Source organism: Puma concolor, chromosome A1 (genome assembly GCF_028749965.1).
Source record: "Puma concolor isolate L17-30 chromosome A1, mPumCon1.1.hap2, whole genome shotgun sequence".
NCBI lineage: Eukaryota > Metazoa > Chordata > Mammalia > Carnivora > Felidae > Puma > Puma concolor.
The window spans coordinates 59,431,378-59,449,895 of record NC_141667.1 but is presented as its reverse complement, the minus strand read 5'-3'; the positions used below and the strand labels follow the sequence as shown (position 1 = coordinate 59,449,895).

At 48.0% G+C, this 18,518-nt stretch overlaps 1 protein-coding gene across 1 annotated transcript in view; it reads right to left on the bottom strand.

Annotated features, from left to right (window-relative positions):
* WWC1 (WW and C2 domain containing 1) overlaps positions 1–13,812 on the bottom strand; it is a 155,814-nt gene extending 142,002 nt beyond the window's left edge. The window contains exon 1 of the mRNA XM_086711614.1: positions 13,152–13,812. Within this exon, the coding sequence (XP_086567740.1) occupies positions 13,152–13,270 (119 nt within the window). The 5' untranslated portion in view covers positions 13,271–13,812. The remainder of the gene's footprint in view (positions 1–13,151) is intronic.
* Between the last annotated feature and the right edge of the window lie 4,706 nt (positions 13,813–18,518).

Below are 18,518 nucleotides of genomic sequence, written 5' to 3'. Positions count from 1 at the left end.
ATTATTTCTCTATAAATTCCATGAAGGGCAATGTCTGCCTTTGATCACTGCTGTACCCCTTTCCTAGCACAGCTCCCACCAAAAACCAAATACATGCAGGTAAGGTATTCTTTTGTTTCAATTCTACCCAATGTGCCAAAGAACTGCAAGGTAACTCATGCCCAGCTAGAGCCAGTTTGGGCCTGAGATGACCCAAATGACTTCTAGTGAACCCCAAACAAACATCCCACAGCATGTTCTGCTGGGCAAGCAAGAATGTTGCAGACCAAGCCCATGTGCTGTGAAGACACCAAGGTCCAAGAGGAACTTGATTCTTGCTAAGTCTTTTGTGCCAAAGTAATAAGAGATGGAGCTCTACTGAACACAGTCACTAAGGAAGGTGAAGAAGGATGCTGATCACCACCATGGACCAAAGAATTTGGTCAGGTCACTGAACCCTGGGGGGAGCTTGTAAAACCTACTGTACTCAGAAAAACAGCTCACTCACCCTGCTTACTGAAGGAGGACATCTGCTAAAACGAGTAGAGCAAACACAAAAGTCTGGCTCTCCAAACAGACCCTGAGCACTGGAAGAAGTCGCCACTGCAGGAATCACCATAGTGAAGGGGGCTCTGGGCTGAATTACCAGTATGAAGTCAGTGTTGCTCTCCCTGACAGCCTTGCCTGACCTACAGGATGCTGAAGAACGTGCATTTTGGGGGCAGGCAGACTGATTTTGAATCCCGGTTCTGCCACTTATTAGCTTATAATCCTGGGCCAAATTTTCAAACTCCCTAAGCCTCAGTTTCCCCATCAGCAGAATGGAGATAGTATCTGTTCTTACCTCATTGGGCTGCTATGAGAATTAAATTGGAAAATGCATTCAGAGCCCACAGCCCAGACCTTGGCATAATCTAAAGTCTTAATAAATGTTAGCTATTATTAGTTCTTACCCACAGGCTATGATCTATATGGTGACAATGTCTGCACTCCCCACTCTCTTGGAGGCTCAAGGACACAGATGTATGTATGAAATCCAGACTGGGTTCTGCTGAGGTCAGACAGAAGATGCACTGGAGGCCCAACCCCCAGGCTTACATCTCCACAGCAGCTTAGACCAATTTATTCAGAAGCATTACTGCTGCAATGGGAATTTAAAGATTTTCACATTAAGGCAAAGAGGAACCTAAATCTCTCTGATCCTTAACATGCCAGGAAAGAAATCACAAGACAGGTACAGAAGAGGGGAAACTGCTCAACGGGAAGGTGATTGACATCCCCCATAGATCTACTTCTTCCCTTCCACAACTATTTTTTAAATACTAAAATCATACTAAAATACTAATTAGTATTTTTTAAATACTAAATCATCTCAATTTTTCTAGGTAGAACTGTATAAATCTTTAGTTTAAAACCTTTTAGACGGTACTCTCATGTAATCTCACTGACACTCTACAAGTGCTTATGAGGAAAGACAATATTTACCTACAGTCATGGTTCTCCAATCTGGCTCTACCCTAGAAATCCTATGCCCAGACCATACCCTAGTCCAATTAAACCAGAATGTCTGGGAGTGGACCAGACATGGGTATTTTTTTTTTTTATGTTTATTTATCTATTTTGAGAGTGGGGAGGGGCAGAGAGAGAATCCCAACCAGGCTCTGCACTGTCAGCACAGAGCCTGACACAGGGCTCAAACTCATGAACCTGTGAGGTCATGATCTGAACAAAAACCAAAAGTTGGATGCTTACCTGACTAAGCCCCCCAGGCATCTCAGACATGGGTATTTTTTAGCACTCCCCTCTTATGAGTCCAACATGCAATCAAACTTGAGAATCACTGACTGATCCTATTGTCCCCCAGCTCCTATCACTGTTGTGGAAAGGAGATCAAGGGTTATTATTCCCTGTGGTAGAGCAATGGAGACTAGGGCTCAGGGAAGGCAAGTGACTTGTTGCTCTGAAGAAGGGCCAGAAAGAATCTAAAACTCACAACTGAGGAGCATTCATCTCCTGGCTCAGTGCACTCCTATAGCATGCCAGCCCCTGGGCTACCTAATAACCACGGATGGAGAACACCCAGGTAGTCAAGCTGTTCTACACGGAAGGTACATGGGGAAGGCCTTTCTAAACTTTATTTGTGAACTGAAGCTTGAAGCAAAGATGCTGAGCAATGGTGGGGCCTGCTGAAGGTCCAGCTTGGACAAAATAAGATTGGGGATGATACTAAAATGTTCGTAAGGCAATGAAGACCATTTCAGTTGGTTGCACCTACCTGGGCTCAGAAGGTTCTTCAAATCTGGTCAATTTTTGCCTGTGACCACTAACAAAATATCTTAGGTCATTCTGCCTGCAAACATTTGGCCAGTGGTTCCCAGATTTGAAGGGGCAGCAGAGTCACCTGGAGGGCCCTTAAAAGATCACAGGGCTCCACTCCCAGAATTTTTGATTCAGTAGGGCAAAGGTGGACATGAGAATCTGTGTTTCTAACAAGTTCCTAGGAGAAGCTGATATGCTTGCTAGTCTGGGACCACATTTTGACAACTTGGTCTGGGTGACCAGTGAGGAGGCTGATGAAATACCCAGGGTCTCCACTGGCAGCTGGCAAATGTTTGTTTTATGTCAGCAATGGAACTAAAGCACTCAGGCTGGTTTTGAAACTCCCTGAGCTGTTAAGATATCTTTTAATAGTCCTATCTAGCAAAAGTCATTGTTTACTGGAAAGATGTTTATCTCTTAAATAAGATCAGATTTTTCAGAGAAACAAAAAGAAAGTGGTTTATGTCCAAAAGACCTGGTACTCTAAATATATGAATTGAGCAGTCACTATATAATGATCGATAAAGCTATAAAATATACTGAGGAGGCCTTAATTGTTGCATTTAGAACTATCCAGAGAGTGGAACTTGAATATAATGAGACACCTCTAATTTGGTATTGGTCAACCCTATGAAGTATATTCTAACTTATTCTCATTTTGCCAGTGAAGAAATTGAGGCTCAGGAGGGTTTACATAACTTAACCAAGGTTACGGAACTTGTGACAAGGTGACAAGGATGGGATGTAAAATCCAAATTGTGGTCAAGGGGACCAGCACAAACAATGCCTCCCTAGAGGGTTTGTGAGGATTCAGTGAGAAGAGGCACTTACCTCTTCCACACACCTCTGCTACACTCCTTAGGGTTGAAGTAGGACTGGGCGGATGGCATAAGTTCCCAGGGGTGAAGGAGCCCAGTGACCCTTTCTCCACTCTTTCTCCGCAGAGCAGCTCAGCACTGATGTCCTCTGATTCTCTCCAGAGTATGGATACATAAATGCTATACATTCTAATGTGAAGAGAAGTCCTTCTGGCTTCTGGAATCCCCTTAGACTTCCTGCTTCCCTGTGCTTTATTTCACAATGGAGGAGAAAACCATTCCACATTTTGCCACTGGGCTTCAGGTTAGCCAAAGACCTAGAACAACTGGTGTGCTCCGAGCAATCAGAGCTATGCAGGTAAACAGTGCTTGCTTATGAAACCACTTCCTTTAGCATAAGAAGGAGGGCCAGGTTACCTCACTAGCTGTCTTCAGTTCCCTTATCTATAAAACAGGAATAATATGGTACTCTCTCCCAGGTTAATGTGAAGAGTCAATGAGCCAAATGCCAGTGGCTCTGCAAAGTATAGAGCAAAGACCCTCAGAATCACCTGGGGACCTGATGGAAATGCAAATTTCCAGGCCCCACAGCAGCCCTACTGAGTAGAGTTGGGGGGTGGGGGAGGAGGTGGGACTTGGGGAGTGGGGTTTAACAAGGCCTCCAGGGGGTTCTGAGGCTTCCCCACGTTGACAACCTCTGCTCTAAAGTCTAAGTTCCATGAGGACAGGATTTTTGTTGGTCCAATCACTGCTGAGTCTCCAGTGCTGGAACAATGCCTTATATATTACAGGCACCCTATCCTTTTACAGGCACTCAATAAATATTTCTGATTAAAGGAGTCCACATGAAACAGTGGAGGAAGGAAACCAAGGTTCAGAGAGCCTGGTGTTTCCAACTATATTTGCCCAGCTTGATGACTCTCTCACTAATTTGTAGTAAATATTACGAGTTGGACACTGACTGTCGTGTCTCACTCTCGCATTTCTAGCTCTCAGCGCACGCAGTGCCCAGCTCATCGGAACAGGCTCTTGGCAACACCCTACTGAAGGCACAAATGTCTCCAGTTCCAAAGCTAAATTCACAGCACAACTGCCAACAGGTGCGGTGGACAGGTCTGTCCCTCCATCTTCCTAAGATGGGGAAAAGAATTCTAGAGAACACCAAGCCCCCAGTTATAATGCAACTTGTCTGTTCAACTATTTGCCCTTCTCCCTTGCCCAAGGGTACACCCTGCTGTAGCAGGGACTTTGCTCTGATCCTCAGCACTAGCAACGGAGCCTGAAGCCCAGTAGGCACTCAATAAATACCTGCTGAATGAATGGCCAACCCCTGGCTGGGTGGGACGAGATAAATACCAATGCCCTTCTGCACCACCACCATGCTAAAATCAGCAGGTTCTCAAACAGCTCTCAAACAGTCCTGGGGGTGAAGGGGAGGGGGGAGGCACTTCTCGAGCGAAGAGACATGGTATCAAGCAGTTACAAATGAATTCCAGATACCTCCAGTTTTTGCATCAGCCTTTTTAGTTCTGCCATGACAACTGCAATTCATTACCCCTGCTTCACACACAGCCCTGGTGCCAGCTCACTGGCAAGAGTCACTTCACTCCAGAAATTCCAAAGAAGGGCTTGTCTCCGATAAGACTAGGGTAAAAGAATTTATTGACTTATTTATATAATGAGGGCTGCCAAGGTGGTTTGCAAGCTCTGATGTCAATCTGGCTCAGATGAGCCCTGGCTTACAGGAAGACACTTGAGTTGGTAAGGAAGGAACAATGGTTCCTGTTCCTCTACCAATGCACAGGAGGGCAAACGAGCCTGACGAGTAACAGCTCCCATTAGAAAGCCTCATGTGCACTAAGCACTGGGCTAAGAATTGACATGTCTGGTGTCATTTCATCCTCCGGGGGTAGGTAGGTCCTACTCTGAGAAGAAACTTGTTCAAGGCCACTTACTACGTGTAATGACGGGGCCAGAACTCGTGAAGATCTTTATGAAGACCTTATCTACTTGCAGGGAATAGCGTGGAACGTCAGACCAATGTTGGGCTGGAAGCACACATTTTCCTCCACAGAGAACAAGATGCTGATAGGTGTGTTTCTGTTGGTTTCTCTGTAGTTAGAAAGGTCCTCTTCCCTCTGCTTCCCCCCCCTCCAAATTTATTGATTGTGCAGTGGTGCAAAGAGTAAGGCTTTGAAATCAGATGGGCCTAGATTCAGATTCTAATTCTGCCTCATTCTACCTGTGTGACCTTAAATTTAACACTTGACCATTCTTAGCCTCAGTTTCCCCATTTGCAAAATGCCAGGAATATACAATGAGCACGTGACAGATACTAGATAACGATGATTAAATATAACTATTATCATCCTCATTACCACCAATGTTAATGCCAGTTATTGTTCTTGTTGCTAGTAATACAAAGACAAACCACGCACTTGGAAGAAATTCCTAGAATACAAAGTGAAATGCTAAGAGTCCTATCTAAGAAAAGACATCACAAATGTTCGATCAGAAGGCTATCCCAAGGTCACCTCATCCTAGCAGCCACCTGATGCCTGTATCTTGCTATTTTATCCTTCCAAGTCAGGTACCAGTCAGTGGATCCTAAGGCTGCCCCAGTGACCAATGAAACAAGTAACCACCACTGGGCAGGGAGGAAGACAGTGTGGGGACAGCTGGGCTGCTACAGAACCAGGCCCAGCAACAGCAGGCAGCCGGCTGGGGAAAGTCAGCAGCTGCCGTTGGCCTGGTGTCCTGGCTGCCAGAGTGTGATGAATGGAGCAGGGGAAGAAAAAAGGCAACAAAGGTGTCCCTAATCTTGATGCAGCTTCACTTTTTTTCTGTCTGACCATTGAGTGAGAACTTAAGCCACGGTCTTTTTTCTTTGGCAGACATTTGAAACTGAAAGATCCCATTTCTTTCTACCGGTGAGATGTCATGGGTAGAAGCACTGAGGAGGCGAATGGGGCTGGGGAGGTGGGGAGGGGGCGGTAGGGGGAAGGGGAGGATGTGACCCACGGCACTTGTCCATTTTTCCCTTCCTTCTCGCTCTCTCTTCTCCATCCCCCACTGTGTCCAGCATCTTTATAGAATGTTCTATGTTCTCCCAACACAGCAACACTAAACGCCTGTCCCCGTCTCAATTATTTTGGCAAGAGGTTTACTGCTCAGGAGCTGGAGGCTTAATGGCCTGCTGGCGAAGGTTAAATAACAAAACACCACTGTATCCAGTTTCTGAGTTTTCTCTTCTTTTATCTCACTCTGAAACAGGGATTCAAGGCAGCCGAGAAGCCTGTCAGCAGCAAGCAGGGACTCTCGCTGTTCTGCCTAAGGGTTTGTAGCTGGCTGGCCCTCTCCATACTGGGAGACACAGGGCATGTGAATTTTTCACACACACACTCAGCCCAGATCCAGCCATCTGCCCTTGTCCAAGTGGAAGCACTAGGAGATGTCACCCAAGCCATTTCTCCAAGGGAAGTAGGGGTCTTATCCAGGGCCCCTCGCTGAGCTGGGGGCTGTAGATCCTCACTGCCTGGAGGCAGGCATGGCCAGAGAGAGCTCCTGACAGTCAGCATGGACTGCCAACTGCACCTGAATTGGCAACCCCTAAAATGCCACCAAAACCTGACCAAGACTTCTTCTATCCAAGATGCTGTGTGGCAGCACGCCAGCCACCTTCCAACTCCCATTTCTTTGAGCCTTGTCTCCCCTTATGTGCACCTGAGCTTGGTGTTCCTACCCTTGCAGTAACTAAGGCAACCTGATTCTCTTCTCTTCAAAAGAGCAGTGTTTCATAGCTACCTGGGATCCCAGGGGATTGGAGAATCAGGTCAGTTCGGCTAGGCAAAAAGCCGGAGGGGTGGTGACAGAGAGTAGCTGCCTTGGCTACTAATTCCCTGGCCATCGAGAACATTTACCCAAGCGACTTGGAAACGACTTTGAGCTCTCAACACACACTGTATCCTTTAGAGTTTCTCTGCCTCCATCTCTGCTCTCTCCTTCCCAGAGCTCTGGTTAGCTGGCTGCTCCCAGAAGGCGGCGGGGGGGGGGGGGGGGGGGGTTGCCCAACAGTCTCCTAATCCCCCGAGGATTTCATGGGCTTCTCTGATCAAGCCTCCTCTGCAACACAGCTCCCTGAGAACCCTAGCAAGTTTTCCACCTTATTGACAGGGGACTCTGGAGTAGCTACAGCAAATATGAGTGTGGATTTAAGAGTCCAACTACCTGGCTTCCAATCTGGGGTGCAGCACCTCCCGGTGACCTTGACCAAGTTAATCTTTCTAAGTCTCAGTTTCCTCATCTGAAAATGAAAATAATAACGGTACTTACCGCACAAGGTTGGCAAAAGGATGGCATGTGATAACAGAAAAGGCTCAGCCCAGTGTGTAGCATAAATTCAGTATCCTAGGACACAACTCACCAACAGTCGTGACAGCATGAAAGAAACCTGCTGGTCTACACCACCAGAAAGGATTATGGAAAATAACTGAGCCACAATCATAAAATATTCCCAAAATATTATGTGGGTAGGAGAAACTGGATCTGATTTTTAGGGAAAAGTTTACATAAGAGAAAGAAGGAAAAAGATCTTTCCTAAAGATTCAAGGTGTGACCTTGGGCAAGTCACTTGTCTCTGAGTCTTAGTTTCATCAGTGAAATGAGAGGGCTGGGTTACAAGAGCAGAAAGGTCCTTCCCAGCTGAAAACTGGGGAGAGAGCTGGGCAGAGAGTCTCCATTTGACTCAAGTGTTTCACAGGCATTTTCTAATAAAAGCTAAAAGAACTAGCGTTCCCACGTACCTCGTGGGTATCAGGCTCCGTGCTAAATGCCCTATCTGATTTAGCTTATTTAATGTCCATAACATTATGGACAACTATATGTATGTCTCTATCACAGAAAAGACTCAGAGGGAATATGCGACTTGCCAAGGTCACTCACTCAGGTAGCAAGTAGCAGATCCAAAATGCCAGGATTCTTTTTTTTTTTTTAACGTTTACTTATTTTTGAGAGAGAGAGAGAAAGAATGCACCTGTGAGCAGGGGAGGGGCAGAGAGAGAGAGGGAGAGAGAGAATCCCAAGTGGGCCCCCTGCTGTCAGCCCAGAACCTGACCCAGAGCTTGAACCCATGAACTGTGAGAGCACGAGCCGAGCCAAAAACCAACAGTCAAATGCTTAACCAGCTGACCACCCAGGCACCCCAAGATGCCAGGATTCAAAGGCTCACACTCTTTCCGTTGTCCATACCTGCTCTCTGGTTAACTGTGGCCTGGTCACACCAGAATGGTACAGGTAAGTGAAATCATGCTTGTCCTCGCTCCATTCCCCAAGGCCAAATTCCTTAGGCAAGGGAGCACAGGCCTTGCTTCAGCAACTAATTCAGTAGGCAGCTGAGTAGTGCAGTGGTTAGAAATGCGTTTTCTGGTTTCAATGTACCTAGCATTGGCATTACAGCTTCAGGAAAGTTGAGTGGCTTTCACCAAACTCAACCCCGCCAGCCTCAGTTTCCCCATTGTACCTATTCGCAGTGTTATTAGAGGGATTAAAGGAAATCACCCATGTACTCAGCAGACTGCCTGAATATAATAAATGCTTAGTCGTTATTTCCTACCCAGCTAAACAGAAGAGCATATAGGCAGTGATGAGCAGTTTTGAAATTAATCTATGGCAGGAATACGGCAGGGATCCAAGAGCCCCCTGAAATTGTGTGCCAAAATTATGCACTTGCACTTTCCTTCAGGAAGCATGTTTTTTTTTTTTTTTTAATTTGCATACAAGTTAGTTAGCCTATAGCGCAATAATGATTTCAGGAGAACTGTGCTTCATCTCCTACATAGTAACACCCAGTGCTCATCCCCACAAGTGTCCTCCTTAATGCCCCTTGCCCATTTAGCCCATCACCCCAACCCACAACCCCTCCAGGGCCCTCAGTTTGTTTTCTATATTTAAGAGTCTCTTATATTTTGCCCCGCCTCCCTGTTTTTATATTATTTTTGCTTCCCTTCCCTTATGTTCATCTGTTTTGTATCTTAAATGTTCAGGAAGCATCTTTAACCTTTGTCAGATTCTCATAAGGGTCTGTGGCCAGAAGGAGGTTAAGAGCTTAAGACTGTAGACCAACTTCCTACAATATAAATCATTTCTGAAATAACAAGGTTACTAGCAAAAATTCCTCCTATCATGAGAGAAGTTGCTGGGTCCTCTTGACATAGGCTCTTAGCCATGTGGGCCTCCGGTACTTATCACATAGCCCCAGAAACTGTGCCTACAGAGTTCCCAGGTGGTTCCTGGAAGAAGGTCTGAACACACACCACAGATAAAGCAGGAATTAGGCTTCAAGAACCTTCTCTGGCAGGACCAGTTCAAACAACCCATTCTTCCTCGCAGAACAATCAGCATATTTGTTTTTGCATACCACTAAGTTAAATACACAAGGAATGCTGGCCCTTTGCTGGGAGCTCCCAGAAGCACCCAGAGCCATTCTGCTAAAGGAACAGTGCTCCAAAGGGCTGGGGAGACCTGAGCTGCAGCACCTGATTCCCCACAGGCCCGGCACCTTCCCAGGCCAGCCTGTGGTGCCGCTGGAGCCTTTGGCCCAGTAGGCAGGGCCCAAGCTGCCCACTGGACCCTCTCCGGTTGTTGGGACAACCGTCCTCAGGAATTTCGGCCTCCCAGTCTTGCCCTGGGTGAGAAGGGAAGAGAGTTGGCAAGGCCGCCTGCCTGGCTGCTCTTCCGACCCGCTGGTGAAAGGGGAAGCTGAAAACTAGATTCCCTACCCCCAGTAGCCTCCATGCCGGACAGCACACGAAACAGCTCAGCCCCAGAGGGAGGAATGTGCCAAGACATTCTTCAGGGTTGGTAACCCGAGACGCTATTTTGTTCTTCGTGGCTAAGAAATCACTTTTCTGACTGAAGGACCCTTTGACTTACTTCTTTTAAATTCAGGGGAATGGGCGGGCATCTCCCTGATTCAGGTAAGGAAAAAGCCAAGACAAATGCAAACACACACACACACACACACACACACACACACACACACACTTAAGGAGCAGAATTTTTTATGTGATCTTCTGCTTCACAGCATTAATCAGTTGCAGAGATGTAACTACCCTGGCAGAATTGATTTCCCCCATCCCACCACCCCAAAGAAGAAGTCTGGCTCGTTTATGCTTTAATTTTTTTCCTCTTCCTCGTTATAGTCCCCTCTCCCCATTCGGCCATGGAGTCAAGAGGGGTAAGACGAGGCCAAGGAGTCCGAAATCACATTTGAGACCTGTCAGGGTCCTGTGACCATCTAATAAACTGTCTTCTCTCACCAATGGAGCACTTTACCTCAAAGAGGTCAAGTGCTTTACCTGAGGCCACACAGGCACGACTACAAGACAAAATTTCCTAATGGGGTGTACAGGAGGGAAATTCCAGAGAGCCACAAGTGGATGTCCTTCTGCTCATCTCTTTCTCAAAATTTCCAGTTGGCCCACCACAACAGTGACTTTGGGGTTACACTAGGTACACTTCAGCACCCCAAACTCAGTCCCCACCCCCACCAGCCCAGTCTGGGTGGAATGACCAGGAGGTAGGAAGATGCATTAAAACCAATGACTTGCAAGGTGAAGTAAGCAGCTTAGTTAAATGCCAGTATGTTTTTAATTCCTCTCCACTGCTTGCCAATCTGCCTAAAAACAAAGGCTGGGGACACCTGTTGCTTGGGTATGGGCAGGCTACAGTAGAGAGCTACAATATAATGGCACTGGATTTTTTTTTTTTTCTGCTCCACTGTATTTTTGAGGATCTCTTCTATTTATGACAATAGATGTTACTGGTTTCCCATTTGTGAGAGTTGAAAATTTTCAAATTTTCAAATTCAGTTGATTTAAAGTCAAATATTAAATAAGCAACAGTACAAGTCAATATAGTATAAAATCATGATGGTGGTTCACATGATACTAAAATTTGAAAAATAATGCTGTAGCCAAGTCAGTTTTACACTTGCCCTCTTCCAAGGGTAAACAATTGAGAAGCTTTCTCTAGCTGTATTATCCTCTCAGAGCCTCAGAGAAGTCCCTAAATTCACGACTAGGGTGAGGGAGCACTGCTGGGTGCAGGGCTGTCTCAGTCCTCCAACATCCCACTGCTGACAGCACACTGGCCTCAGTAAGCTTCAGGAACCAAAACTGGGGAGGAAACAGAAGACTGAACCTGTGTATGTTCTAGATGAGAACAAGGGGCTGCCTAGTGCACCAACACTGTAACAGCGTCCCTGGGGACAGATGACCCTGAGGGGGAATGAAGAGGAAGGAAAGTGAGTCCAGACAAGGTTAGAACGTCGGGTAAGGAAAATGGTGTATTATGGCAAGTGGTGGAAAGATCAACATATTCAAGCAAATCACACCTCTGGGCCTCAACTTTTCTCTTACCTTTGAAAATAAGAGCTGGGCCCTGATCATCTATGCCCCTTTCAGTTTTTAGAGTTCGACTATTACTCCTTCCCTTCCAAGAAAACCATTAATCTTACAAAGTGGGAACCTGAGGCTTAGAGTTAAAGCAGCTTGCCCAAGGGATGTTTTCTCTAGCATTAAAAAAATAAAAAAAACTTCTTTTCCAAGGGTACCTGGCTGGTCCAGTAGGTAAAGCATATGACTCTTGATCTTGAGGTCATGAGTTCAAGCCTCACAATGGGCATAGGGCTTATTTAAAAAAAAAAAAAATGATCTTCCATATTACATTGAGACATCCCACATGGTACTGAGAATAGAGTAAGCACCCAGTAAATGTTAAATGAATTAACTTAAAGTGCTCACAGAAACTACTGGGAATCTCTGCTCTAATTTTCTTTCTGCTCCTTTTTTTAAAACCCTTGCTACACACCCTGTCTTGGACTTTCCGGGACCTCCATCCCAACCCCATAAGACGAAGGGTCCAAAAAATTCATCTCTATTGCTCTGCAGGCACCTAACACCCAAAGGTCACACTGACCAGGTGAAAATTCCACATTCCTAAGACACTAAGACCACAGACCAAGACAGCGAAGGACAACAAAGCAATCTCAGAGGGTGGTTCTCGCCTCCTCTCAGGACATACATGCGGAGGGTGTGTGTATGTGTGTGTGGAAAGAAATGCCAAGCAATCAAAACCGAGTGAAAGTCTGGAAGCTAAGAGCCATGCCATACCAGTCATCTCAGACTCCACCTGCCTCAGCAAAATAATAAATAAATAAATAAATAAATAAATAAATAAATAAATATCCTGTGCTACAGCCGCCTTAAGTGCCCACCAAGGTCAGGACGCACTGGTGCAGAGCTGAGGAACTCCGGACCCCGGAGGAAGAAAGGGAGAACGAGGCGATGGGCAGGGCTTTGCGGGAGGCCTCTCACCTCCATCTACATCCTAACAGCTTCCAAGTTGCTGTGAGATTCCTGGAGAACCAGTCTCCCAGATCAGCCCTCCCCCGCTCCTTCCTTTCCTTCCCACTCCGGCCTCCAGCACCCCTGGCTGCTCCTATGCTCTTCTCAAGAGCCTCCCAGGCACCTGTCAAAAACCACACTCTAGGCTGCCTTCCCCTCCGTGTACAGTCCTTCCTCCAGCAGTTTCCCACTGAATCCTGGGTCCCTACCACCCCCACCAAACTAGATGCTTCCCCATCACCCCCCTCATGCTGGGGAAAGCCTCCTTGGGAAGCCCCGGAATCACAAGGCAAAGTTGCCCGCCCCCCAGCCCCCGCCCGACCTCTTCCTAAAAGGGGCGGGGGGCGGGGCTAGAGCTTAAGGTCAAAACTCTGGGCAGGTGCCGGCTGGGGCCTAAGTCCTCCATCTGGGAGTCGGTGGGGGCTATGGTCAACCCACTGGCCGTCCCCTCCTCCCAGCAGCCCACCCGGGCAGGAGCAGCGCTCCAGACCGCGAGGGGTGGGGGTGGGGATGGGGGCGGCAAACTGAAGAAAGCGCAAGAGGCTCGCAGAGTTCCCTTGCTCCCCCTGCCCAGTCCAGGCTGGTAGCCCCAGGCCAGCCCGGGAGGTGTGGGGGCTGCCCGGGGTCCTACCTGTCTCGCGGGTCGATCCAGCTGGTGGTGCGGCTCGTGTGGTCTATGTAGTAGACCTTGCCGTCGAAGTCGCGCGCCTCCTCCCAGCCCTCCGGCAGGGGCAGCTCCGGCCGGGGCATCTTCCCGAGCGCGGCCCGCGCTCCCCCATGCAGCTCCCGGCCGCCGCGGGGGCACCCGGCTCAGCGGCTCCGGCCGGCCGTACCCGGCCCGGGCGGCCGCCGAGGCACCATGATGGGGGGGTGGGGAGGTGGCGCCCGCGGACTGGGGGCCCTAGTGGGGGCTGGCCGGGGTGGCGCCGCGGTCCATGCGGCCCTGCGGCTCCCGCCCGGCGCCGCCCGCTGCTCCCGCCGCCGGCCTCTCACGCTGCCATGTGCGCCCGCAGCGGCGCGGTGCGGGCCCGGGTACGCGCCCGGCCGGCGGGGCAGAGCGAGCCAAGCGCAGCTGCCTCCTGCTCTCCTCCGCCGCGCGGCGCGCTGCGCCCTCCACGCCGCCGCCGCCTCCTCCTCTTCCTCCCCCAGGCCGGGCGCAGTCGCCCCTCTCCACTGAGCCGTTCTGCGCTCGCTCGCTTTGCGACTTCTGCCTCCGCCAGGTGCGGCTCGGGCGGTGCAGGTAACCGCGCTGCCCCGGAAACGGGAGGCGGAGCGCTGGGCGCCTGGGTTCCCGGGTCCCCTCCCCGCGCCCAGCGCTGTGAGGGCGGGTCCTAGGCCCCGAGACGCGCCCCCTCGTGGGACTGTCCGAACCGGTGGCCGCCCTTGCAAGGGGAAAGGCAGACAGCCCGTACCTGGGTCCGGGACAAGGACTGGAGCCCCAGGTGGTGGAGCAGGACCCGCTGTGCCTCTGCTTTTCAACGCTCCCGGCTCACTCCACCCCGTGTCCAGGCTCTTGGTACAGGTGGCCCCAAATCTTACAACTCCCCACTTCTCTGTTATGTAGCATCAGGAGTCAGGAAAGAAGTGGTTAAATGGAAACATTCTTGCGAATCAGGGAACATAAGTTTTCCAGGATCTCTGGTCCCTTCCCCCAACACACTCACCATCTGTCTCCCTCTCATTCCATTCTTCTCCCCGTGTTGTTTCACCATCCCCCCACCCCTGTATTTGCTAATGTAGCTAGCTCTCCTCAGGGTCCCTAAGATTAGGGGTACATACTATGAATCCCCTCCCCGGGGAGGACTTCCAAAGAGTGTCAGGGGAAACATTGTGTAAAGTAATATAATGATGGTGTTGTTAGCTGAATTGAGTACTTAGCCCTTCCCAAACTGTGGGCTAGCAGCTTCACATGGGGCTCTGTCCTGTGATACTTTGAGGTAGGTATGTTTTGGATTTGGGGGAAAATACAAGACAGCAAAACAAAGTTCCATTTTGAAAAAAAAAATTAGAAGAAAATTTAAAATCGTAATATTTCTTGAGAAATTGAAAGTATGTAATTAAATATAAAAAGGTGGCATGATTAGGTTAAGGATCAACTGGCTTGTCTGTGTTTCCTGAATGTATATTTTACCATTTTTGCCCTGGATATTTGGCAGGAAGCTGGCCTGGAGGACTGGAGCCCATTGCAGTGTATCCTCTTGTCTGAGCCCCACAGTCTCCCAGAGGAGCCAGCATCCTGTGCTGTATGGGCCAGAGTGTGCTGAGCAAGGGAAGGAATCCCATGCTTTTGGCCTCATTTTCTCTTGATAGGTAAGACCCACCATGGCAGTTCCTTACCTCCCATGCAAAGTCAGTTACTTCCCTGAGGCTAGACCTAGAGCTCAGTGTTTGGCCCTGCCTACCCTCCTTCATTCCATAGATGCCATGCACAGAAGTCCAGAATCATGGGTCTCAGACTGGCCCACAACACCCCTAAGTAGGAGTTCTTCATCCTTTTAAGGGGGATTCCCACAGCCCTCTTCACTTCCTCTACTGGGCCAAACTTTCACAATATAAAAACCTATTACTGATTAGAGCAATAGCTCAAAAGCGAAGCCAAAATGGCGCTAGGTGCTTCACACACACAATCTCATTTAGTCCTCACAACAACCCTTTGGAGTAGGGAATACTTATACCCATTGTTATTGATGAGAAAACGGAGGCTCTAAAATGCTGTATTATTGGCCAGGGAAACAGAACTAATAAGTAGACTCAGGTCTGTTTGTCTTCGTCACTCAACCATTAACCTATACTTTCTTTCTTCTTTTAATTACTCTGTAACTCTTGGACCTACCCATGGTCTGGATCTGGAATATTATGGATACTGATGAATGCTTATCTCTGTTGATACTTGCTTCATAAAGATTTCGCTAAGAAACAAATTCTCTTCAGTCTGTTTGGGTCCCAAACCTGTCCTATTTTCTGCCTGTGTGACCTTGAATAACTTGCTTAACTAAAGTCTCAAGTCTTAGGTCTGAAAAATATACAGATTTCATAGGGCTTTTTAAAAATTATTATTTAAAAACGTTTAAAATGTTTATTTTTGAGAGAGAGAGAGCGAGAGAGAGAGCGCACAATTGGGGGAAGGGCAGAGGGAGACACAGAATTTGAAACAGGCTCCAGTCTCTGAGCTGTCAGCACAGAGCCCAGCACAGGGCTTGAACTCACAAACCATGAGATCATGACCAGAGCCTAAGTTGGATGCTTAACTGACTGAGTCACCCAGGAGCCCCCATGGGGCTTGTTTTAACGGCTAAAGGAGATGAGACATGCAGAGGGCTTGGCACCCACTGTAAGCCATCCTCTCAGGGGCCTCATTGTGGTACATTTGGAGCTCCATGCCTGGCAGCAAGCAATGTCCCTGTGAAGTATGAATCAATGAAGTAGTTTCTGTTCCAAACACAAACCCATGTCCTTTCCATCCCTGCAAATTGTATGTGGTTGCTTGTGACAATCATCCCAACTGCTGATTTCAGTTTTGTCTTCTCTTGCAACCCAGCCTTCTCACCTGTTGGTGTCAGTTGTGAAGGGAAACACAGTGTAGACTACCAAATCCTGCTTTCTTTTTAGTCCAGGTGCCCAAGCCCTGGATTTTACAAATGCCTTGTTTCTTTGGATCTTTAGACGTGAGCAGAGGAGCAGGAAAGAGAGACCAAAACTGGAATTGACTCCTTAAAGCCTTGGTCTGCTTTTCTGTCCCTCCTACTTCCATTCTTCCCCCCAACACACACAAAAGAATCCTAGGTTATCTCCCAGAAGCTGCAAGCAGGGTGAGGTAATAAAACTGACTGCCTGCCCCATGTGATGGCGGGTGAATCATCCCCAGGCATTCTGCAAGGCTGAAGACAAACGTGAAAGGGATTAAAGGTAAAACCAGCCCAGCCACGTGATAGGGCAAACTGGACATTATTCTACAGGTGACTAAACTGCAGGAATGTGAACTGAAGACAAGAAGCCCAGCCTCTCCCGGCCTTCCTCCTGGGGCTGTGTCTGGCTGCCCGTGAGCTGAGTCTGAGGCATGGCCAGTACCAGAGCTGAGCAGAAGTGACTATAGGACAAGACTTTCTTCGTGTACTTTCACATCCAGGTGGCCCATAGGAGACACCTGAGCCCAGGACAGGTTCTCTTGTTTTTGTTTTTTTTTTTTTTTAAAGCTTATTTATTTATTTATTTATTTATTTATTTTCAATATATGAAATTTATTGTCAAATTGGTTTCCATACAACACCCAGTGCTCATCCCAAAATCTCTTGTTTTTTAAAAAGACGCCCACTTAAAACCTTGCCCCCTCTGCATGAGCAAAGGAGAAAGGCCAGTTTGCACATATGTGTTTCAGAGAATGTTTGAGTGGCAGGGTAACATATTTCATGAAGATGGTAAGGAGGAGAAATTAAGCTTTAAAAAAAAAGGAACAGAAATGTCAGCAGTAGTTTCTTGTTAGCTTCTAAATTCCTCAGGGAAATGAAGGCTGTGAAGACCTCTGCTGAGATTTTTCTTCCTATTCCATGTTTGTAACTCCCTGCCTCATGCTGTCCTTCCCACACACACTTCCTTTTGTATGATTGAGCCCAGAATGTCCCTTTTCTATAGCCATGCATTATTTGAGGTTCATAACTGGGCTCATGGACTGTTCTTTTCAATGATGGGAAACATGTCCTAAGCCGGAGAAAATTGGGCTTGAAGAAACCTTGGCAATAGGAGAACCGAGGTCGAAGAGATGGCTTTTTAATTTATTTCTGGGTCCTCAGTGCTTAATACAGTGCTTGAAAATAAATCAAAATAAGTCTAGCACAGCCTACTCATTTTACAAGTAGAAGGGGTGTCTGAATAATGACTCATTGCCCTTGTTTTTACCAGTTCCATTTTACAGATATGTAAACTGAGATTCTAAGACATAAGGTGACTTTCTTGCAGTGACATAGCATATAATAGAGTCAAGATTCCAACTCAGCTCCTTCTAGTAAGTAGGTTTTGGCTTCTGAATTCATAACTGTGTGGGCTCTAGAGTGTCAGTGAAAGAGGAACTTCAGGACACAGTCTGGTGGAAGGGGGTAGAGGACTATCCAGGAGATTATCTTGAACTCCTGCTTTCATTTGAATTGCTTATCTACTTGGAGTGGCTGGACGTGGGAGCCGGCATACTGAGGTCATAGCTGAGTTTACAATGAGAGGGCAGGATTGAGGCAGGGGTTCTGAGTTCTAAGCAGAAGACAGACCAACCTGATTCTTTACCTCTACCAGTGCTTTCAACAAGACCCTCCTGGGGGATTAGGTATCAGGGGTTCGAAGCCCAAGCTGTCACCATTGGAAGGAGGAGCACTTTTCTCCCCATGCTGCCTGCCTCTCTCCCCCCTTTTTATCCCTTTCTTGTTCATTTACTAACTGAACTGGATTTCTTCTGGACAGGAGGCTACCCTGGGGCTGGTAGGAGAGGTTTTGACTTTCCCATCCAAGAGTCTTCTGGGTACTGGGGGCTAGGAGCTGTTGAGTCTTTCCCTGGAGGATGAGGAAATGAATTCTGCACTGAAGGAGGAGGTGGAGATCTCAGTTTCAAGGGTGGGGGTGTGGAGAGGAGAGAGAGAGTGTGAGCAGAGGGAGGGAGTTCCTGCAGAGCAGTGCTTTCCTCTGCCCCCACCCCAGCAGCAGCAGAGGAGCCCTGGTGGGAAATAGGGGTGGGGGTGCAAGTGCAGTAACCAGCAAGCTGGCGGAAAGAAGCCTCTCTCGAGTATTTATAGAGCTTGCATCGCCATGGTACCCAGGCGCTGAAATTAAACTCCAGCCCAACTGCTTAGAGACGGGTGGGAAGAAAGACTCTTTACCTGTCCATTGCTCACAGTTTGACGTCTCATTCTCAGAATTTTAGATGAGCAATCTGAGGGAATTTTGTAAGGTACTGGCAAGAAGAGTGTAGGGCTGGGGCTTAAACCCAGATGAGTTGCCTCAACAGGGGGGCTGGCGG